General features: G+C 41.0%; 1 protein-coding gene across 2 annotated transcripts in view; it reads left to right on the top strand.

Annotated features, from left to right (window-relative positions):
• SLC18B1 (solute carrier family 18 member B1) overlaps window positions 1-24,161 on the top strand; it is a 61,849-nt gene extending 37,688 nt beyond the window's left edge. Inside the window, exons 10-14 of one of the 2 annotated variants that reach the window (XM_060239525.1) lie at window positions 3,498-3,593; window positions 4,062-4,136; window positions 19,502-19,595; window positions 19,681-19,730; window positions 23,650-24,161. In XM_060239525.1, coding sequence (XP_060095508.1) covers window positions 3,498-3,593; window positions 4,062-4,136; window positions 19,502-19,595; window positions 19,681-19,730; window positions 23,650-23,716 — 382 coding nt within the window. In that variant the 3' untranslated portion in view covers window positions 23,717-24,161. The remainder of the gene's footprint in view (window positions 1-3,497; window positions 3,594-4,061; window positions 4,137-19,501; window positions 19,596-19,680; window positions 19,731-23,649) is intronic. The other variant, XM_060239535.1, reaches the window with a different exon arrangement.
• Window positions 24,162-25,015: the final 854 nt, after the last annotated feature.

Genomic DNA, 25,015 nt, shown 5'->3' with positions numbered 1-25,015 from the left:
ACACCCACGGATCAATTCCCCATCATTCCCTATGGGAATCGTTCCTGGAGGTGCATAATGGCTGTGGGGGTGGAGCTTCCCCCGCTGGCCAGCTGGCTGGGGGAGGGGGGAAGCCTGTAAAACCAGGGGATCCCCCGCTGGGACCTGGGGATTGGGAAGCCTAACATTTAACAAAACATCCATTACAAAGGCTTCCTGTTGGTGCCAAAATAGATACCTTTTGCCACCTTGCTATTTGTGGTTTTTCTCTTTTGTACTAGTTGTTGGTTAGAAACATGCAATTTTTAAATAAAAATCTAAGACTGCCCATTATTTGCACACTTGGAATTGTCCCGTTAAACTTGGTGTGACTTGCCTCTGAACAAACATGCATAGAATTATGCTGTAAGTCAAGAAATATATTTTATCTTATTATGGGAGAGAGGGAATTATTCTGTTTAACACACACACACACTCTTTAATAGTGTAAATTAAATAGACCAGTCATGTTAGTATGTTGCAATAATAAAAAAAAATTTCTTGCGGAACATTAAGGGCAAACAGACTTCTTAAAGAAAGGCATGTGGGCTACAGCCCATTTCATCAGAAGGCCCAAATCAGGGTTGCCATACACCCCTCCCTGGGGGAGGCGGGGTCCTTTGCCACCAGGTCCTATCCCCCAGTCCCTGATCAGCTGGAGAAGGCCTAGGCCTCTTTGCTGACATCACATAGAAAGTGATGTTATCATGTCTGCAACGTCTGGGCAATGCTCTGGAATTTTTTTTGGGGGGGGGGGGAATTCTGTGGAAAAAACTGGTTTTACCATAGAGTTTTTGTCTGGATGTTGCTGATGTGATGATGTCATTTCCTGTGTGATACTAGCGATAAGGCCTTTATCTTTCCTTTCTCTTCGTAAGTTCCCCTCATCCCCTGCTGGTTGTTAGGAGGGACCTGGCAAGCCTAGCCCAAAGTCTGTCACTGAGCTTCATGGCTGAACAGGGATTTGAACTCAGTCTGAGTCCAGCAGTCTTCAGTGTGGCGCACTGGTTCTCTGTCATGTGCTGTCAAAGTTTAAGAGCCTTAGCTTGAAATGAAAGAGTAACTACAGGAGATGCAACTTCAAATCCCTCTTTAGCATTTGGTGCCATTGAACATTTTCCCATGGTGAGTAAAAGGCAGAAAGATGTCTTGGGCTACCTGTAGAGACTAACAAATGTATTAAATTATTGTCAAAGGTCTATGGAAAAGAATAAATCAATACAAGTTTGACTTTATATGCCAGCATTCAAAATGCTATGGGAGAACATTTTAATCTACCAGAACTACTCTGCTGTAGAATGAAGCAAAATATTTTCAAATAGTGACTGCAGTGTGAACTTGCAGAATTATAATTTACCACATGGTTGACCCTAGCTTGAACAAGTTGATGTGTTCCTTAGCCACTGCTGGTGTTAAAATCACACAGCATAAGTAGGTTAAATCACACAGCATTAGGTTAATTTGTTATCACCAATTATAGCTGTTATGAATGGTCCCCTTGCATACTTTCTTGTCTCTTGCATACTTTCAGCTTTATCATAGAATTGTCACTAGCCATACCTCTTGCATTTCATGGCTTGTTAACCCACTGTTCTTTCTCTCTGCAATGTATATATTAGGATTGCCAAGTCCTACCTTGACTGCAGTGAAGGAGTCCTTTTGCATGCAATTCACACACATGGCCTGATGACATCACTCAGAAGTGATGTCATCATGCTGGGCATGTTGCACAGGGGATGTTTTAGCATTTGGGGTTAACCAAATGCTAGAGCATCCTTGTACGATGTGCCCAGCACAATGATGACACTTCCATGTGATGTCATTGTACTGGGCATGTTGTGCGATGACAGACCTCTTTGGGGGTGGGGATCCCCTGGCAGCCCACTCTGTGCTGGCAGGTTGGGTGCCCCCAAAGTGGGGGAAACCGTGCCCCCAGTGGGAGCTTGGAAGCCTTAGTATATATCTCTGCTGACTGAAAGTCCGTTTTATGCATCTGACAAAGGGGCTCTTGCCTATGAAACTGAGGTTGCTTCCATGGAACTTTTGTTCTAGTTTGGCATTAGAACTGGAATAGGGTTTTTGGATTGTCCACAGGGTATCATCCTCTAATCATTTCTGGGTTTGCTTCTGGTTTGAAAAGATTGTAGTCAGAGCATCTTTGAGTGCTGTGTGGACGGGAAGATGTCACACCCACATTGATACTGTTGCCTCAATTGCTGCCACCCCTGCACACCTCTGGATTGCTATTTTCATAAATCAGCAGTTGCTAGATCATTACAGCACAAGAACATTATGATTTATCGCCATGGTAGGATATGATGCTTTTCCTGGTCACTTGCATCCAAGCAAGTATTTTTATAATGCAAGCAGATGAGAAAGGCTATAGCCCTTTTGGTTGTGGAGATGTTAGTATATTTCTGCAACAACAAGGGCTAGAAACTGTTTTAAAATGAAAGCTGAGGATCCAGAGGAGCAGAAGATGGCAGTAGACCATTATAACATTATTGCACAGCAGTGATCTACCCCTTGCTGATCTGTTTTTTTTTTTTAATAAAACATTCTCCAGTGGTTCTTATGGGTAGTCGACATAAGGAATGTGTGGGAAAAACTACCTGACAGGTGCTGAGTTGCTTCTGTGGCGATGAAAGTTATGCAGAGAATTGTTGCCAAGTGGAGGCAGCCATGTACTTCAGTCTTTAGGGCACCAGAAGGCTACATTGGAGAGCCAGTTTGGTGTAGTGGTTAAGTGAGCGGACTCTTATCTGGGAGAACCGGGTTTGATTCCCCACTCCTCCACTTGCACCTGCTGGAATGGCCTTGGGTCAGCCATAGCCCTGGCAGAGGTTGTCCTTGAAAGGGCAGCTGCTGTGAGAGCCCTCTCCAGCCCCACCCACCTCACAGGGTGCCTGTTGTGGGGGAGGAAGGTAAAGGAGATTGTGAGCCGCTCTGAGACTCTTCGGAGTGGAGGGCGGGATATAAATCCAATATCATCTTCTTCTTCTTCATTGGTTGTTTTGCTATAACCAGGCCTCAGATTCAGTGGGAGCTCACATGAGCACAGCTCCTGAACATTTCTGAGAGTTCCACCTCCTCCTTCTGAGAGTTTCATCTCCTTGTCTATTGAATAGTATGTGCAGCTGCATACTAATCTCTGGATGAGCTCCACCACCTTTTTTTCTACAAAACAACCCCCAGCTATAACAAACCATCATAGCTATCCAGCTAGCAGGTAGAAATGGAAACCTTAATACTGAACATAGTCTAAAAGTTGGATTCAGGTGAAGTGTGCATGCACATGAAAGCTTACACTTTGAATAAAACCTTGTTTGTCTTAAAGGTGCCATTGGACTCAGACTTAGTTTAGTCTAGAAGTAATCATGATTAACTTCATGAAGCAAGGGACTGAAGATAGTTTAATTAAGAGTATGATAAAATATTCTTGCTTCCCTGTCTCATTTATTTTAAAATATTTTTTGCAGCAAACTATGGCTCTTTGTTCTAATGTTGGTCATCAGTGGTTTTTCCCTTGCAATGGGTGGTATTCCAGTATTCCCTGAGGTACTTAATTGTGCATAGTAAGTAATTTTCTCCTGTTTTTTTTTTTTTTGCCAAGACCAGATTTTATTCTTTGTACAGCTTATTCAAAAGCATTTTTTTTAAATAAAAAAAAATCAAAGTAATGCCAGGATTGTTTAAATATGCAGTACTGCGGTCTAGGGCAAATCATGAGAGTGGCAAATTGTCAGTTTCTGGGGCAAGAGGCTCTATTAATTCTGTGTTAGAACATCAGCATGATACATTCTGAATACCATCGCCATGCCTGTATGTGGGACATGTACAGTATAAATGGGCTATGCTCCACAAACCTGTTGCTTGCAGGAAAACAATTGAGAGAGTTGACAGTGCCCTTTCTGCTTTGAACAATGGGGCATTTCTGCAACAGATGATGCCTCCTTGTGGTTATATTACTATTCATCAAATGTTGTTGCAAATGAACAATTTGTAACTGTGCAAATAATCTCCTTTTGTCTTTCCTTCTCCAGTGAGCATGGATTTGAGGAGGGATTAAGCTTGTTAGGGCTGGTCTCAGGACTCTTCAGTGCAGTATGGTCACTTGGGTATGTCATGTCAACTGTCCTGATTATTTTCAGTAAGCATATCAAATGTGACCAGCATGGAAGAAGCTCACTCCTTCTCCACACTGAACTTGGAGCTTCTGCCTCTGGCTCTTGGCTCAGCAGCTGGAGAAAGGAGTGAGCTGGTTGTCCTGAACTGGCACTGCCTTGAACTTACTTTTGCATATGTCTTGTGGCGCATTCCATGTGGTCTTGGAGCATCTGCTAGACATCAGTGAAGTCTGAGAGTAGCTGAATAGTAATCTCCCATTGCTGAAAACAAGCAGAGAGCAAATGAGATCACTTCTTCATTGGTTTACATTATTTGGATACAAGTGATCAGGAAGGGAGGAGGAGCTTCATATCTTATCTCCTTGCCCTGCAGCAGGGGTGGCCAAACTGTGGCTTTTTCACACATATTGTGTGACTCTCAAAGTCCCCACCACCCTGTTGGCCAGCTTGGAGAAGGCACTTGTCTCTTTAAATTACTTCTACAAGTCAAGCCAGCCAGTGGCTTGGAGAATGCATGTAAAGTTAAAGTTGCTTTCTTTCCACCTCTCCCTCCTTCATCTCTCCCTTCTCTCTCTCTCTGCTCTCAAACATCTGATGTTTAATCTATATGGCTCTTATGTTTAGCAAGTTTGGCCACTCCTGCCCTACAGTGACTCAGCTGGACAAGCAGGTTGTAGAAGTGGAGCATGGATGAAGAGTGACAGAGCAAGGAAATGTAGGAAGTTCTTTAATTTTACTTCCCCATCCTGTGACATAAGAACAGTCCTGCTGGATCAGACAAGTGATTCATCTAGTCCAGCATCCTGTCTCACACAGTGGCCTACCAGTTCCTCTGGTCGGCCAACAGCTCGACATAGAGGCGGAGGCCTTCCCCTGATGTTGCCTCCTGACTCTGGCATTCAGTGGTTTAGTGCCTCTGAGCATGGAGTCCGTATGGCTAGTAGCCACTGAAAGATCTCTCTTGCATGAATCTGTCTAATCCTGTTTTAAACGTGTCTATGTCTGTGGCCATCACTGCATTCTCTGGCAGTGAATTATACATTTTTAAGCACTTGTGGTAATTCCTTTGAAACACTGATGCAATGCTGAGATTGGAAATCTAGACCTGTTATCACTTCTCATTTGTGTAAAACGACTTGCTTGGGAGGCAGAGTTAGAATTAGCTTCTCCCCTTCTAACTATGGCACATTAAAGGGACACTGGTGCATAACAAGATGTTGTATCCTCCCTTCAAGATAATGGCTTTTCAGCAACACAATTTTTCAGTTTGACTAATAAAGATAGGTATCTCTGAAATGGAAGTTCTTATTTGAGGGAGAATGTCTGCATCCTGAACCACAACAGAGTAGTAAGAACATAAGAACATATGAGAAGCCATGTTGGATCAGGCCAATGGCCCATCCAGTCCAACACTCTGTGTCACACAGTGGCCAATTTTTTATATATATATATACACACACACACACACACATGCTGTGGCTAGTAGCCACTGATGGACCTCTGCTCCATATTTTTATCTAACCCCCTCTTGAAGCTGGCTATGCTTGTAGCCGCCACCACCTCCTGTGGCAGTGAATTCCACATGTTAATCACCCTTTGGGTGAAGAAGTATCTACTTTTATCCGTTCTAACCTGACTGCTCAGCAATTTCATTGAATGCCCACGAATTCTTGTATTGTGAGAAAGGGAGAAAAGTACTTCTTTCTCTACCTTCTCCATCCCATGCATAAGCTTGTAAACCTCTATCATGTCACCCCGCAGTCAATGTTTCTCCAAGCTAAAGAGCCCCAAGCATTTTAACCTTTCTTCATAGGGAAAGTGTTCCAAACCTTTAATCATTCTAGTTGCCCTTTTCTGCACTTTTTCCAATGCTATAATATCTTTTTTGAGGTGCGGTGACCAGAACTGCACACAGTATTCCAAATGAGACTGCACCATCAATTTATACAGGGGCATTATGATACTGGCTGATTTGTTTTCAATTCCCTTCCTAATAATTCCCAGCATGGCATTGGCCTTTTTTATTGCAATCGCACACTGTCTTGACATTTTCAGTGAGTTATCTACCATGACCCCAAGATCTTTCTTTTGGTCAGTCTCTGCCAGTTCACACCTCATCAACTTGTATTTGTAGCTGGGATTCTTGGCCCCAATGTGCATTACTTTGCACTTGGCCACACTGAACCTCATCTGCCACGTTGACGCCCACTCGCCCAGCCTCAACAGATCCCTTTGGAGTTCCTCACAATCCTCACTGGTTCTCACCACCCTGAACAATTTAGTGTCATCTGCAAACTTGGCCACTTCACTGCTTACTCTCAACTCCAAATCGTTTATGAACAAGTTAAAGAGCATGAGACCCAGTACTGAGCCCTGTGGCACTCCATTGCTTACCGTCCTTCACTGTGAAGACTGCCCATTTATACTCACTCTCTGCTTCCTATTAATTAGCCAGTTTTTGATCCACAAGAGGACCTGTGCTTTTACTCCATGACTCTCGAGCTTACTAAGGAGCATTAGGGTTTGTAGAATCTTTCGGGCTCAAGTGCCGTGTTCTACTGGAGAAAGTTTTTCTTCCAGACGTTTCGTTCTCAGCTGGAAGAAAAACTTTCTGCAGTAGAACACGGCACTTGAGCCCAAAAGATTCTACAAACCCTAATGATGTTACCAGCTGTGAAAACCTGAAATCTTTGGTTACTAAGGAGCCTTTGATGAGGGACATTATCAAAAGCTTTCTGGAAGTCAAGGTAAACAATATCTATCGGGTCTCCTTTGTCCACATGTTTGTTCACCCCCTCAAAGAAATGTAACAGGTTAGTGAAGCAAGATCTTCCCTTACAGAGCCCATGCTGAGTCTTCCTCAATAACTCGTTCATCAATGTGCCTGCTCATCAATAACTGTTCATCAATGTGCCTACTCATTCTGTCCTTGACAATGGTTTCTACCAACTTTCCCGGTATTGAAGTCAGACTGACTGGCCTGTAGTTTCCTGGATCTCCTCTGGAACCCTTTTTAAAGATGGGGGTGACATTTGCTACCTTCTAGTCCTCAAGAACAGAGGCAGATTTCAATGAAAGATTACATATTTTTGTCAGCAGATCCACAAGTTCAACTTTGAGTTCTTTCAGAACTCTTGGATGTATGCCATCCGGACCTGCTGACTTGTTAGTTTTGAATTTGTCTATCAGTTGTAGGACCTCCTCTCTTGTCACCCCAATCCTACTCAGGTCTTTCAACACCCCTTCCAATATAAGTGGTTGTGGAGCAGGCAAACACTTCTTGTCTTCCACAGTGAAGACGGAGGCAAAAAATGCATTCAGCTTCTCAGCCATTTCCCTATCCTCCTTCAGTAATCATTTGACCCCTTGGTCATCCAAGGGCCCCACTGCCTCCCTGGCTGGTTTCCTGCTTCTAATATATTTGAAGAAATGTTTATTGTTAGTCTTTATGTTTTTTGCAATATGCTCCTCATAGTCTCTTTTTGCCTGCCTGATCACAGTCTTGCATTTGATTTGCCACTGCCTGTGTTCCCTTTTATTAATCTCACTTGGACTAGCTTTCCACCGCTTAAAGGAGTCCTTCTTACCTTTTACAGCTTCCATTACTTTGTTTGTTAACCATGCAGGCCTTCTCTTATACCTGTTTGTACCTTTCCTAACTTGTGGTATATATTTTATCTGAGCTTCTAGGATTGTAGTTCTAAATAGCCTCCAAGCTTCTCCAAGGGTTTTGACTGTATTTACCTTTCCTTTCAGTTTCCTCTTCACATGCCTCCTCATCTCAGAGAATTTTCCCCTTTTAAAGTTAAACGTGGTTGTGCTGGTCTTTTCGAGCAACTCTCTATTTATATAAATAGTGCCTTGGCATTTACCAGATGAGCCACCATTCATTTGAGAAAAGCTTATCTAAAGACAGAAAATGTATTTCAGCAGACATATCATCTGACAGCATCCTGCAGTAGCCAAGCGAAGCATTAAAAAGCATCCCAAGGCATGCAACAAATAACCATGTCCTGGAATTCATAGGGTAGCAGCCAACATGCAGCTGATGTCTTATGATGGTGGTTGATCAGGTTCATAATTTTCTGTTGCATAGAAACTGGCTAAAGCTCAGTCTTCCCACTGTTTCAAAAGGTTACTGTGAGCACCATTGGTGAGCTGCAATCATAGTGTTTGCTTCCAGGCTCTAATCTTGCATTATATGACAAGGAATGGGGAGTGGTAGAACCTTTTGTGGCTGTTGGTCTGCCTGTGTGATGCTGCTGAATATTACTATTTTCAGTCCATCAAGTTCATTTGTGGATTTTGGTGGCAGGTACAAAGCAGTAGAAAATAAGAGCTACAGAAGAAACTATTGAAATGTTAAATATAAATATTTGAATGCTCTGTATTCACAGTGCGTGGGGAAATGAAAAGAACAAATCAAAGGACTTTTTCAGATGCTGTTAGCCTTCTAAGCCTCAGTTGAATGTCAAGAGGTTTTTTGTTTGTTACTAGAAATGCACTTGGGGCTTGAGCCAGCCCATTGCAAGCATGGCAGCCACGTACGAAAAGATTCCCATAGGGCATTACAAAATCTGATTTCCTTGCCCATCCCTATAGTCTCTTGCCAAGATATTATGGCCACTGGCATCTACTAAAGCATTATGAAGAACAAAGGCCTGCAGGCATTTCCCATGTTGCCTTCCAACCTTCCTCTGCTCTGTTAAGAAGCAGCAAATTTCTCTGTTGAGCATCAAACTGGTGTTCCTTGACCAAGCAGAGAACACAGACTGAATGGAGTTGTGGAAGGTGCACACAGGTCTCCCTTTCATAAAATGGTCCAATATGGTCCCTGCGAGGGGGATGAGCTCTGTTGTTCCCAGTGGGTATCTGCACATGGCAAATGTGCCTACAATTAGACAGAGTTATTCCAGAAACTAAGATGCATTTGACCCTTTTCAGTCTGTTATTCCTTGACTTCCGGGATTGGAAAATGGCTAGCTGAGCTGCTTTCCTTAACCGGGGCAGGCTGGCACTTCTGTTTGGGGTAGTAAAAGGCAAACTAATGCCATCTGCCTACTTTTCTCAGCCAGAGAATTGCCCAAGATACGCACAGATACTTTGAGGAGACTTACCTTGGCTGAAAGGGTGTCCCGGAGGGGGCTCCTTTGAGGCTTTGAGGGATCTCCGGAGGGAAGTTGCATATTCATCATCTACAGAAGTTTCCAGAGTCATTTATTTGACTTAAGCTCAACAGGATCTGAGTCCTCTTTTACAACTTTAAACATCTAATCTACAAAAGACTGGTGTCGATTTGGATAAGCTACAAAAAAAAGATATTGATCGCTATCTTTTCACTCCGGGACTAATTAAAGCTAAACAAAACAAAATTAAAAGGTGGGAGTTGGATATAATGGAAGCTTGAAAGGAGGAGAAGAAAAGGGGCTAAAACAAGAAAGGAATTTATTGTTTAGTCTATCTGCAGTTGAAGAAATAGCCCCATCATCATAGATCTGCAGCACTCACAGTCAACACAGGAAGTATGTCAGATATCGCGAGATTTCTCTACCAGTGAAACGAGACTTGGTGGAAGGAAAAACAGGAAGCACCAGAGGAAGAAGAAGAAAGTAAGAGAAGGAAACAGCCTACTCTAGGATTATAATAACAGAGAGAAACATCGGTGGCCATTGCTGGGAGGACAAAGTTTTAACAACGTTTTTAAAGTGACTGGGACAATAAAAATTGGTGGAGTTAATTGAATTGGTAATTTTAAAATAAGGACTATTGGACAGTGGTGAAGAAGATTTGAATTGAATGGAGGAAAAGAAGGAAAATTTTTAAAGTGAAGCAAAAGTTGCGACTGCCATTTTGGGGGAAATAAAAACTTTAAATATTAATATCTGAGCCTGGGAGGCTCAGAGGACGGTGAAATTGGGTTCATTGGAAAGGGCAAGCTTCACTTTATCAAACCTGATGGTCCAAATTTAATTTGGTGAGATAAAAAATTTCAATCTTTTTATATGTCAGACCCGAAGCAAATCCGTACTAGGTCTGCTTCAATGGAGAAAATGCAAGCCGCATTAGATGCAATGGCAGCCAGGATAATGAAGGGGGTGAAAGAAATGATAACTGCCTCTAAAAAAGAAATAAGAAAGGACATTGAGGATTCAAAAAAACAATTTAAAAAAGAGATAGAGAATCTCAGAAATGAGACTGTAGTAATAACAGAAAAAGTGCAAGAGGTGGAAGAGAGAAGGAAAACACATGATTCCACTTTGTTAAAATTTCAAGAAAAGGTGATAATACACGACTGCAAGTTGATGGAGACACAGATTCGTCTGAGAGGGGTACCAGAAAATGAAGAATTTGATTTGAAAGAATATATCATAAAAACAATTGCAGAATTTTTGGAGGAAGATCCCGAAGGGAATAGAAATATGTACGATTATATATAGAGAGTGAACTCACTCTATGCAAAAAAGAACAATCTGCCAAGAGATGTGGTTATAAGATTTATGACAAAAGAGATGGTGGGAAAAATTATGAACAAAAATTTTGAAAAGACATTGATAGTGGGAGGTAGTAGAATAAGAATTAGGAAAGAATTGCCAAGACAAGTGTTAACTGACAGGAATGCATATAAAAATTGACAGAAAAACTACATGACAATGGAATGAGATACAGATGGATAATACCTGAAGGTTTGAGCTTTGAACTTCAAGGGAAAAGGATTACAATTACAAACACACAGGAACTGCGTAGATTTTATGGAGAGAATAAAGAATTTGCACCATGATGGATTACAAATTGATATCTTGGAATGTAAATGGCCTAAATTCACCACAAAAAAGAAGGGCAACATTTTATTGGATAAAAAAAACAAAATTGTAATATGGTTTGTTTACAAGAAGTGCATATTAGACAAAAGGATTATAAAATTTTATGGAATAAACAATTGGGACTAGAATTTTATACATTGGCTGAACAGAAGAAGAGAGGAGTAATTTTTTGTATTAAAAAAGAATTAGACCCGAAATTGGTTTTTAAAGATAATGATGGAAGATACTTAGCAGTGGAAATTGTATTGAATGCTAAAAAGACTTTATTGTTGGGACTCTATGCTCCAAATGGTGCAAAAGACATTTTCTTTAAAAATATTACGCAACATCTTGATGAAGTGACTTATGAGCAAATTTTGTTGATGGGGGAATGGAACTATTCAGAACACAGTAGATAGATCTGGGAAGAAAAAAATTGATAAAGAAGGGAAATTGCCAAAATCTTTTTTTGAGATGGTTCAACAAGAGAATTTGGAGGCTATATGGAGGAAGTTTAATCCTGAAGTACGGGACTACACCTTTTTCTCAGCCAGACATAATTCCTTTTTCTAGAATTGACATGTTGTGGGGTACTAAAGATTCGGGACTTATAACGAGGAAGATAGAGGTTTTACCCAAAATAGCAGCTGACCACAACCCATTAATGTGGATTACAAAATTGTCTAAAAAGTCGAGAAGATGGAGAATAAATGAAGATTTACTACAAAATAAAGAAATAGTGACATCTTTAGAAAATGAAACTAAAGCTTATTTCCAAGTTAATGAAAGAGAAAATATAGAATTTCTGATGGTATGGGATGCTTATAAGGCAGTAATGAGAGGAATATTAATAACACTGAATAATAAAGATAAGAGAGCAAATGATAAACAGATCTTGGACATTCAAAATGAAATTAAGAAAAAAGAATGTGAATTAAGAAAAAGGCCAGGGAAAAAGAAAATTATAAGGGAGATTACAATATTGCAAACACAAATGAGACTTTTGTTAAATAAGGAAATGGGATGGAATTTGAAAAAATTACAACAGAAATCATTTGAAGGTGCAAACAAACCTGGAAAGTACTTGGCCTGGCAATTGAAGAAAAAAAAGAAAGTAAAATTATTAATAAAATTGTAGTTGATGGGAAAGAGATGGTGGACCAAGAAGGAATAAAGAGAGAATTTTTTAAGTATTACACTAATTTATTTAAGGGTGTTAAAGTAAGGAAAGAAAGGATTGAAACGTATCTGCAAAAGATCAAAATAGCACCCTGAATATATGTTAAAAATTTTGAATGATCCAATTGAAAAAATAGAAATTGAAGCAGCGATTAACGTAATGAAAATTGGAAAGGCACCTGGTCCAGATGGATATACGGCAAAATTTTTTAAAATGCTTAAAGAACAATTAGTACCAAAACTTCAAAAATTGATGAACGCGATAAGATTAAATGGGAAAATACCCAATACATGGAAAGAAGCTGTAATCTCGTTGATTCAAAAGGAGGATATAGACGTCACGAATGTAAAGAATTATAGACCAATTTCATTATTAAATAATGATTATAAGATATACACAAGAATCCTGGCAGAACGGCTTAAACAATATTTAATAAATTTTATAAAGGAAGATCAAGCGGACTTTCTCCCCAAAAGGAAATAAGAGACAATATTAGAACTGTTGTAAATATTGTAGAATATTATGAAAGACATCCAGAGAAAGAAGTTGCATTATTTTTTGTGGATGCAGAGAAAGCTTTTGATAATCTGAACTGGGACTTTATGTTTGCAGTTATGGAAAAAATAAAGTTGGAGGAAAACTTTGTAAGAATGATAAAGGCAATATATACTGAACAATGTGCAAGGTTATATATAAATGCAGATCTCACAGATGAAATGAAAATTAGGAAAGGCACAAGACAAGGTTGTCTGCTTTCACCATTGTTGTTTATAATGACTTGAAATTTTATTGATGCAAATACAATATGATGAAGGAATAGAAGGAATGAGAATTAAAGGAGTTACCTACAAATATAGAGCATTTGCAGATGACATAATGTTTATAAATGAAAATCCTTTACAAGTAACACCTTTGTTGATACCTAAGATACAAAATTTTGGAGAATTGGCGGGACTTTATGTTAATAAAGAAAAATCAAAACTTTTATGTAAAATATGCAAGTAAATAAAAGGAACTGCAGAAGCTAACGGGATGTGAGGTTACCTCTAAAGTAAAATATTTGGGTGTAGAAATAACAATGAAGAACATTGATTTGTTTCAAAACAATTATGAAAAGTTATGGCGTAAAATGGATGAAGATATGATAAAGTGGAACAAGCTTAATTTGTCATTGCTTGGGAGAATAGCTGCAATTAAGATAAACATTTTGCCGAGAATAATGTATCTATTCCAAACTATCCCGATTGTGAAAGACAGCAAACAGTTTAATAAATGGCAAAGGAAGATCTCAGAATTCGTATGGGCTGGAAAGAAACCAAGGATTAAAATGAAAGTTTTAACAGATGCTAAAGAAAGAGGAGGATTTCAATTACCAGATTTAAGACTATATCATGAAGCAGTTTGTTTGATGTGGATAAAAGATTGGGTGACATTATTGAATAAAAAAACTTTTAACATTGGAAGGTCATGGAAATAAATTTGGTTGGCACGCTTATATGTATTAATGGAAGAAAAAGATGGATGGTTTTTTCTCTCACCATTATATAAGAAATAATTTGCTAAATGTCTGGATGAAGTATAAGAAATATGGGGATGAGAGAAAACCACTATGGGTAGTGCCTGCAGAAGTAATAAAAATAACAGCTGAGTTAGGAGAGGGAAAATGGATGTCATACAATCAACTATTAAAAATACAAAGTGGTAAAATAGAGTTGAAAACTGCTGAGGAGCTGAATTATAAGTATGATTGGTTTCAAATGCAACAAATAAAGAGTTTGGTGGAAAGTGATCTTAAAACCAAAAGAATAAGACGAGAAGAAACGGAAATGAAAAAAGTTCTGCTTGGAGATAATGAAAAATTAATTTCGAAAATCTATGTTACTTTTAAAATGGTCTACGGAAGATGAAGTAGTGAAATCTCAAATGATTAAGTGGGCAATTAATGTAAATAAAGAAATACAGATGGATACATGGGAATATTTGTGGAAGAATTCTATGAAACTCTCAACATGTCAGAGTATTAAAGAGAATTGTTTTAAGATGATGTATAGATTGTACATGACTCCTAAAAAGTTGGCAAAGATGAATAATAAGATGCCAGACATATGTTGGAAATGTAAAAAAATGAACGTTCTTTCTACCATATGTGGTGGACTTGTGAAAGAGCGAAAAAGTATTGGCAGATGATTCAACAAGAGATTTCTAAGATCTTGGGATATGAATTTAATAAAGTGGCAGAGACTTTTCTGTTGGGATTACAAATGGAAAAATTTCCAAAAGAAGATAGGACTTTAATCTGGTACTTGCTCTCAGCTGCTAGGACATTGTATGCGCAGTTGTGGAAGCAAGAAAAAATACCAGAGAAATGGGATTGGATTGTAAAAGTTATGACATGGAGTGAAATGGACAAGTTAACAAGAACCTTAAGAGACCATGATTTAGAATTATTTAAGATGAAGTGGAAAAAGTTCAGAAGATATGTAGAAAAAGAGTGGAAAATAAAAGGATACTGGACAATTTTTGATAATGATTAAGTATAAGAGGGAGGAGGATATGAATTTTGGTTCTTTTTAATTAAGGGTACCTTTAATACTAATATTTTAAGTATAGTACACTGGCAGGGGTCAAGTAACGGGGGGAGGGGTGGTTAGAAAGTAATATATGGGATAGAGGAAAAAAGTAGTTATTAATGATGTAAGAAATTGAATATACTACCATATGTTACTAATAAAATTGTTTGAAACAGTCTGTTATTCCTTGTTCATTTCCAGTCAGAACATTAACACATTAGTAGATGGGGTAATAACTAGTAGATAAGGTAGGGTAGAGAAGGGAAAATGGCTGCTGCTAGATGGTTTGTAAGGGGGAGAAGGCGGCCCATGACCTCCCCAATGAATATTCTGGGGAGTTGTCAGGTTAGTGCAAGTTCATTGTGTATGAATGACCAGCAAGACCACCCTGTCATTTGTGGGCCCATGACATCATTAATGCTAGGCCCTGCTTGACCATTCACCTCACTGTGCTTGCAATGTACAGTCTATGCTGTCTCCCCATGATAGCTAACAATCAGAATATGCTTGGCCACAGGGCTTTTTTTGTAGAAAAAGTCCAGCAGGAACTCATTTTCATATTAGGACACACCCCCTGACATCATTGCTTCACACAGGGCTTCTTTTGTAGGAAAAGCCTAGCAGGAACTCATTTGTATATTAGGCCACACACACCTTGGCATCAAGTCAGCCAGAACTGTGTTCCTGTGCATTCCTGCTCAAAAAAAGACCTTGTTGTTCCTTGGTTGTCATTCAATGATGGCATGCCCCACTTTACTAGATATCACTGTGTGTATCCTGTTTTCTGACTCTCTATTTCAAAGACCAGTTGGTGGCCTGCATTCCTCCCAGTGCAGTTTCAAATAGAAAGATAACTCTAATCCATGTGTGTTTGGGTCTGGGCATACATTTCACCTAATTCCAAGGGCACTAGTAGTCTATGTGCAAAATAAGGGCATATACTTTTCTCTTGAGTCTCCTAGGAGCAACAGGGCATTATATTCCTCAGCCTATTATCTTTGGCTTTCATGAGCCAGTAGTGTGAGGGAAGGAAATGAATCATCATGTAGAATGTGAGATATAGGCATGTGAAGTAACACTTCTAATTGTTCCATACTGAATTTTTATTTTTAAAAAATCTGAGTAAAGTAAAAAAGATTTGATGGTGCTGCAGATAGAGGTAAGAGTGGAAGGGGTTGGGGTGGATCATCCTTTCATTAGCTGATTAGTTGCAAATCAGGTACTCAAGAGGCTGAGTGTTAAATACTGGGTTCGATGCATCAGAGTGAAACAGGAATCATGCTTTATTGATAACTGCGTACTAAGACAATATGGCAGGGCCACAACCCCACTTATCTGTATGCAAAATAACCACCCCCCCTAGATCCCCATACCAAATCATGGCAGTCAAGTTTCATGCCAAGACTGCTCATTGGTTACTGCTTAGCGTCCGGATCTCGAAATGTATCATAGCACCTCTTGTGTTCCCACCGCTTCCCGGGTGCACGAAAGCTTCCTGCCAAACATAAAGTCCAGTACATAACACTGAGTGTAGCAAACATAAAAATATAATATAATATTTATCACACATTGTATCCAATTAGCAGTTACAAACATTATACATTTATTTATATTTATTTATTTATTTATATTAAGATTTATACCCCGCCCTTCTCACCTAGGTGTCTCAGGGCGGCTTACAACACAATAATTAAAACAATTTCAGTTTAAACAATTAAAATACCATTAAACCATAATTTAGTAAAAACAAGATAGAGTAAAAACCGGCGGCCTATAGATACATTTTTTCATCCAGGATATTTTGCATTGTCAGTTAATATCATAGGCCTGCCGGAAGAGGACTGTCTTACAGGCCCTGCGGAATTGCCCTAGATCCCGCAGGGCCCGCACCTCTTCCGGCAGTTGGTTCCACCAATAAGGTGCCGTTATTGAGTAGGCCCGATCCCTGGTGGATTTTAGGCGGGCCTCCTTTGGCCCGGGGACTACCAACAGGTTTTGTGAACCTGAACGTAGTACTCTCTGGGGAACATGTGGGAAGAGACGGTCCCTAAGGTAGGCAGGTCCTAGGCCATATAGGGCTTTAAAGGTCATAACCAACACCTTGTACCGGACTCGGAATATTACTGGCAGCCAGTGCAGACCCTGGAGCCCCGGTCGAATGTGCTCCCATCTTGGGAGCCCTAATAACAGCCGGGCAGCAGCGTTCTGCACCAACTGCAGTTTCCGGGTTCGGCACAGGGGTAGCCCCATGTAGAGGGCATTACAGTAGTCCAGCCTCGAGGTGACCGTAGCATGAATCACTGTTGCCAGGTCGTCACGTTCCAGGAAGGGGGCCAACTGCCTCGCCCGCCTAAGATGAAAAAAAGCGGACTTGGCAGTGGCTGCTATCTGAGCCTCCATCGTCAATGAAGGCTCCAACAGCACCCCCAGGCTCTTAACCCTGCCCGACGCTGTTAATGGAGGGCCGTCAAAAACTGGCAGGGGGAGTTCCCTTCCCGGGCCGCAGCGACCTAAGCAAAGGACCTCTGTCTTCGCCGGGTTCAGTTTCAGCCCACTCAGCCTAAGCCACCTAGCCACTGCCTGTAACGCCCGGTCCAGATTTTCTGGGGCGCAGGCGGGCCGGCCGTCCATAAGCAGATAGAGCTGGGTGTCATCAGCATACTGATGGCAACCCAGCCCATACCCTCGGGCCATCTGGGCAAGGGGGCGCATATAGATGTTAAATAACATCGGGGAAAGCACCGCCCCTTGAGGCACCCCGCACTCAAGCGTGTGTCTCCGGGACAGTTCCTCCCCAATCGCCACCCTTTGTCCCCGACCGTCAAGGAAAGAGGAAAGCCATTGCAAGGCCAACCCCTGAATCCCTGCGTCGGCAAGGCGGCACGCCAGGAGCCGATGGTCGACCACATCGAACGCTGCCGATAGGTCCAACAACATCAGCACCGCCGAGCCGCCTTGATCCAGATGTCGCCGAAGGTCATCCACCAGGGCGACCAGCACCGCCTCCGTCCCGTGGCCCGGGCGAAAACCAGACTGGTAGGGGTCGAGGACAGAAGCATCATCCAGGAAGCTCTGTAGCTGCAACGCCGCTGCCCTCTCTATAAGTTTGCCCAAAAAGGGCAAATTCGATACCGGCCGGTAGTGTGCCAATTCGGTCGGATCTAACGTTGTTTTCTTCAGGAGGGGACGGACCACCGCCTCTTTGAGCGCCGATGGAAAATGTCCCTCCAATAGGGATCTATTACATGCATATGAAACAAAATTATCATATACAACAGCCTATCGGTCTTGCATGTCTAATAATCATGAAGTCACACAAGTGGCTATTTCATAAAAAGCCACTAGACCAGACACCTTTTTGGCCCCAAGGGCCTTCTGCAGTGGCCTAAAACTGTATTGCACACACATGAAACATGAAATATCATTTAAAAGCCAGGCAGGTTCAGAATGATTCACTATAGGGGGAGGTTCCAAATAAAAAACAGGCCTGTATGAGCCAATCCACAATACAGGAGGATATCGCTAATCTCTGGCTGAGTTTCTGTCATTTGTATGCACTTAGATGACAGAAACTTGGCCAGAAACAGATTAATTGGTGAGAGATATCATTCTTTTTTTTGTGGGCTGGCTCATAATTATATACAGGCCTATTTTTTATTTGGAACCTCCCCCTATAATGAATCATTTCAAATCCACTTGGCCTTTAAATGATATTTCATATTTTATATGTGGACAATATGGTTAAAAGGCCACTGAAGAAGGCTTTTGGGGCCAAAACATATCTGGTCTAGTGGCTTTTTATGAAATATTCACATGTGACTTTTGGATTATTAGTAGGGTTGCCAATCCCCAGGTGGGGGCAGGGGATCCCCTGGTTTGGAGGCCCTCCCCCCGCTTCAGGGTCGTCAGAAAGTGGGGGGAGGGGAGGGAAATGTCTGCTGGGAACTCTGTTATTCCCTATGGAGATTTATTCCCATAGAAAATAATGGCAAATTGATCTGCGGGTATCTGGGGCTCTGGGGGGGGGGCTGTTTTTTTAGGTAGAGACACCAAATTTTCAGTATAGCATCTAGTGCCTCTCCCCAAAATATTCGCCAAGTTTCAAAACGATTGGACCAGGGGGTCCAATTCTATGAGTTCCAAAAGAAGGTGCCCCTATCCTTCATTATTTCCTATGGAAGGAAGGCATTGAAAAGGTGTGCCGTCCCTTTAAATGTAATGGCCAGAACTGCCTTAGGAGTTCAATTATGCTTGTCACAGCCTTGATCTTGGCTCCACCCCCAAAGTCCCCAGATATTTCTTAAATTGGACTTGGCAACCCTAATTATTAGACATGCAAGCGCAGTAGGCTGCTGTATATGATACTTTTTTCATATATATAATGTTTTTAATTTCTAATTGATGTACTGTGTAATAAATATTTTGTTATAGTTTTATGTTTGCTACACAACCTTTTGAGAACCTAACTTGTTCAGGTTGGGTTTGGTTCCCTTTGCTTTTCTTTCAGTTAGTTGCAAACCAACAGATAATCACAGTATCACATAACTGGAATGACCATGAAGTTCACCTATTCCAGTTTCTTGCCTTAAAGCTAAGAGCGATCCACTTAGTAGTAACAAAAATCTTGTCTCCCACACTCAGCTGCAGGTGCTATTTTTTAGATTTCTGTCTTGAGACACCGGACGTACTCATTGGTAAAAGGGCTGTACTGTGTTACAAGGACTACGGTTCTTTATATCCAAAGCTATATCAATGTATTTTCTTTCTTCTTTGGTCAATTCAGCAGTTTTGTTCTGTTCTTTTTAGGTCTTTTGTAGGACCTATACTAGGTGGATTCCTAAATGACAAACTAGGTTTTGAGTGGGCTGCAGCCATACAAGGTGGATGGCCACTACTGAGTGTACGTAAAGCAGTATTCTTGACTTGAGCTTTTTACTATGAATCTAAGATAATTCAAGTGTACTAACAGGCTTCTTTCTTTTAAGGGACTGGGTATTGGAATTTACTATATCTATGAGGCCTCATGTAGAAGAAGGTACTGTGAATCTTATTTTTCCTTTTAAATATAATCAAAGTAATCTTCAGACATGTTTTGATTTTTTTCCACCAGCATCTAATACCAAATTGTTTAATTTCTTCAGCTGATTTCTGAATTATTTTGTTTGGCTTGATTCAAATGCAAACTGAATATGTTGAAATGGCATTATGATTCACTCCAGCTCTTCTATTCCTTAAGCTCTGTATTTCTTAGGAGAAGTTGCATGTGGGATGGACACAAAAATTTATATTGTGTTGAAGCTGTTCAGTTTGTGCTTCCTGGCACTATTTTCTCTCTTCCTTCCTTTTCTACTTTGCCTTCACTAGACTTGGCCACATCTTTCTACAGTGCCATTTAAAGGAAGACTATGACTTAGAAGAGTTTAGGAAGAAGTAGCAAGAATACACAGAAGAATTATACAAGAAGAATCTCAATGTCCTTGACAATCATGACAGTGAAATTGCTGACCTCAAGCCAGACATTCTGGAGTGTGAAGTCAAATGGGCCTTAGAAAGCATTACTAACAACAAAGCAAGTGGAGATGATGGTATCTTAGTTGAGCTATTCAAAGTCCTAAAAGACAATGCTGTTAAAATGATGAACACATTATGTCAGCAAATTTGGAAAACACAACAGTGGCCACAGGATTGGAAAAGATCATTTTATATTCCAATCCCAAAGAAGAGTAATGCCAAGGAATGTTCAAACTATCGCACCATTGCACTAATGTTGAGAGTAAAAGAGGAGAGCACAAAAGTAGGCTTGAAACTCAACATAAAAAAACCTAAGATCATGGCATTCGGCCCCATCACCATTGCACTAATTTCACATGCCAGCAGGGTCATGTTAAAGATCCTAAAGGCTATGCTTCAGCAGTATGTAGATCAGGAACTACCAGAAGTTCAAACTGGGTTTCGGAGAGGTAGAGGAACTAGAGATCAAATTGCCAACATTCGCTGGATTATGGAGAAAGCACAGGAGTATCAGAAAAACGTCTATTTCTGCTTCATTGACTATGCTAAAGGCTTTGATTGTGTGAATCACAACAAACTGTGGCAAGTCCTTAAAGAGATGGGAGTACCAGACCACCTCACCTCTCTCCTGAGAAACTTGTATAAGGGTCAAGAAGCAACTGTCAGAACGGGATATGGAGCAACTGATTGGTTTAGAATAGGAAAGGGGGTTCGACAAGGATGTATATTGTCACCCTGCTTATTTAATTTATATGCAGAGTGCATCTGCGGAATGCTGGTCTGGATGAAGCACAAGTCAGAATTAAGATTGCTGGGAAAAACATCAACAACCTTAGATATGCAGATGACACCACTCTAATGGCAGAAAGTAAGGAGGACCTAAAGAACCTCTTGTTGAGAGTGAAAGAGGAGAGCACAAAATTAGGCTTGAAACTCAACATAAAAAAACCTAAGATCATGGCATCCGGCCCATCACACCTTGGCAAATAGAAGGGGAAGACATGGAAGTAGTGATAGACTTCACATTTCTGGGATCCAAGATCACTGCAGATGGTGACTGTAGCCATGAAATTAAAAGACGTTTGCTCCTTGGGAGAACAGCTATGGCAAACCTAGGCAGTATAATAAAAAGCAGAGACATCAGTCTGCCAACAAAAGTCTGTATAGTCAAAGCTATGGTATTCCCAGTAGTAATGTATGGCTGTGAGAGCTGGACCATAAGGAGGGCCGAGTGCAGAAGAATAGGTGCTTTTGAGCTGTGGTGCTGGAGAAGAATCTTGAGAGTACCTTGGACTGCAAGAAGATCCAATCAGTCAGTCCTAAGGGAAATCAACCCAGGCTGTTCCCTGGAAGGTCAGATGCTGAAGCTGAAGCTCAAATACTTTGGCCACCAAATGAGAAGGGAGCCCTCACTGGAGAAGACTCTGATGCTGGGAAAGACAGACGGCGAAAGAAGAAGGGGATGACAAAAGACATGATGGCTGGACAGCGTTACTGATGTAACTAACATGAATTTGAGCAGACTTCAGAGGATGGTCAAAGACAGGAGAGCCTGGCGTGACTTTGTCCATGGGGTCGCAAAGAGTCGGACTCGACTGTGCAACTGAACAACAACATGGCTCAGTGGCAGAACATCTCCCCGGCCTGCAGAAAGTCACAACTTCAGTCTCCAGCATCTGCTGGTAAAATGATCAAGTTGCAGGTGAAATTCTGTAGACCTAGGCTACCAGTCAGAGTGACTGTGCTGACTTTGACCAGTGGGTTGATTTGGTAAAAGGCAGCTTCATGTGTTTATATGTGTTCTTTTGGCTTTGACAACCTGTATGACAGCGTGCACTGCACATCTGTGTCAGAACTTGCTCTGGCTCCATCTCAACAAGGGAGGAAGAATCTAAGAGTGAAGAAGCCCCTTATGATTCCCACTACACTCGAGGCTCTTTATATCCAGAGATTCTAGGAGAAGACCACCTCCCTTCTCTACCACAGCAGGCTCCCATTCAAAATCCAGTGAAACAAGCAGAGCAGGAATCTCTTGAGAGGACCTGGCTACCTCCAGTACCCCAGGTTGCCCTCAGAACCCCAGGAACAAAGATGATGAAGAGCCAGAGCCTAAGTTCAGACTAGGCAGAGAAGCATAAGCCTGGCAGCTTGAAGCATCCCACTCCATAGTTCCCTGTGGGAGGATGACACCATTCTCTAGACCAGGGGTGTCAAACATGCGGTCTGGGGGCTGAATCAGGCCCCTGAGCAACTGGCTGTCATCTGCTTTCTTCTCCCTATCTCTTGCTTCCTTCTGCATAACAGCTTGCTTTGCAAGGCTTGCTCAATTGCAAATCAGTGCCACTGAGCCAAGCCTTTTTTCCTTCTATTGCCTGAGGCTCCCCCCCCCCCCCCGTCCCCTGGGAAAGGAAGGAAAGAGCCAGAATTTCTTTTGCCCAGTTCCCTGGATCCCATGGGAGAAAGACAAAGAAAGCACCTTTAAGACCAATGAGTGCTAACGTTTTAAGCATGTTTTAAGTTTTTAAAATATATATTTTTTATTTGTGTCCTTTATAAAGTTTATATCTCTGCTACCTAATCTTAAATAGGTACACACATGGCCCAACCCAACATGGCTCAGCCCAGCCTGACATGGCCCAGCCCAAGGTCTAATTTATGTCAGATCTGGCCCTCATAACAAATGATTTTGACACCCCTGCTCTAGATTTTTGCAGGATTGGGGCCCGGTTCAGGCTGCAGGAAGGAGTGGGGTTATCAACTCCCTAAATAAGTCTTCAATTGAGCTTTGTCTTTCCATCCTAAACCTTGTACAGCTCCTTGCAGCAAAGCTCCTGCTTTAACATATAGTGGGTCAGCTCTAGTTTGGCCTGATCTTGGCCTGTGGTATCCCTGTGGTATGAGACCCCATGCCCTCATCCCTGGTAGACCAAGTAGTGAATGGAACACCCTGTAATGTCATCTCATCAAACATGATGCTGTCAATAAAACCCTATGTCATGACTACCCAAAAGACTAAATAGTAACATGAATAAAACAGACGAAAGGAAAATAGTAATGGCAAAAAAAGGAACATGACACTAAAAACAGCACTTCAGACACATTTGCTACAAATGCCAAAAATAACTGAACTTTGCTTTTATGTACCCATAAAACACAGCTGTGTGCAGATTTTTTCCCCTTATGTTGTTTGTGAGCTAGAGTCCATTTTCCCACCACCACCATGCCCTTTGGTCAGCCACACACATTTGGCCTAGTTACAGAGTTGTGGTGAGGATAAAATGGGGAAGGGAGAGCCATGGATGCTACCCTGAGCTCCTGGGAGGAAGATTTGAGGAAAAATGTACTAGACAGTGTACTTGTATTTTGTTTCCTGTCTTGGTTAAATATGCAAAAACACATTTAGAATCTTGCCTATTTTTATCTGTTGTTTTACTTCTACATAGATCCTTTCCACCAGACAGTCTGGGTACAGAGCAAGAGAGAGCTCAGCTTTTATCCAGTGAAACATAGTCGGAAATCTTCCCCATCAGCATCTGAAATCTGATTTTATGTCACCTAGAAGCATAACTCACTCATAAGGGGCAGCAAATATAATACACTGTGAAGAATTCTGAAGCCTTTATAACTGTAATGTATCGTTCCATCATTTAGATAACTAATGCCTTTCTGTTTTTGGCATTTGAGGTGGCTATATCTGCGAGTATTTGTACAGGAGAAATATTTTATACAATGTGAAATTAATATATAGCACAATGTGCCATATGTTTCATAATAATATACTTTTGTACTTAACACCACCATCTGCTGGTCCAGTTTCTTCAGAAGTATAATTTATTCTAGTAAATTTTGTTAAAACTTTTTACAGATTATTATGCTGATGATCTAAAACTATGCATATGACTTAAACATTGCATTGAATAAATAAAAATGCTTTTCTGTCTACCTCCCCTCCTCATTCTGGATCAAATAGTATTTTTTTAAAAAAATAATGGTACTCATATTGGTATCTTATACTGCATACTCACTCTGATCCAAAGCACTGTGTACTCAGATGTGTGGACATAGTCTTTTCATGCACTTAGGTAAAAAGGACAACTCAATGTGTACATCCCTTTTGCATGTGTTTTGTGTTCACTGAAATGTGTTGCTTTCTGCTTCTTGGTTGCACTTATTGAAGTGAATTGTGGAGCTCCATATATGGATATGTGCTTGTGCTTCAAGAGATTCTGAATCAGAACTATGAATATTAGAAGAAAAGTCTATAGGGAATATAATAGCAAATTCACACAACAAATAGCCCCGCTGGTAGACCTCCTGATGGCACCTGAGTTTTGGCCACTAGGTGACACAGACTGTTGGACTAGATTGGCCATTGCCTTATCCAACATGGTTCTCTTATTATTGGATTTAAGTTGGACCTTTATTAAGCCATGAGTTTCCCCAAAATGTAGCAGCTGGCCCAATCACATTTCTCACCTTTGCTAATGTTCAGAGTATAGTTTATGATCCTGATAGTTCCATAATGGAGGTATAGCTTTGTGCTCCAGTGAAAAGAAAGGTGACTGCTCATCATCCACAAAGCACAGAGGGAGTGTGCTGATTAGTAATGGGGAAAATGGTAATGATGGCCATTTGGAAATTAACAAAAGTAAAACCAAATTACCTTCATTTTTTCAGTGTATTGAATCTAATTGCAAAAAAGGACAACTGGTAACATTTGGATGTATCTATACATGCAGGTTGAAATGATAAGTGAGAGGGGCGGTGGTGCCTCAGAGTGATTCAGAAGCCTAGCAGATTGACAATGGC

Source organism: Heteronotia binoei, chromosome 1 (genome assembly GCF_032191835.1).
Source record: "Heteronotia binoei isolate CCM8104 ecotype False Entrance Well chromosome 1, APGP_CSIRO_Hbin_v1, whole genome shotgun sequence".
Taxonomy (NCBI): domain Eukaryota; kingdom Metazoa; phylum Chordata; class Lepidosauria; order Squamata; family Gekkonidae; genus Heteronotia; species Heteronotia binoei.
The sequence above is the reverse complement of the archived record's forward strand: the minus strand, read 5'-3'. Positions and strand labels throughout refer to the sequence as shown.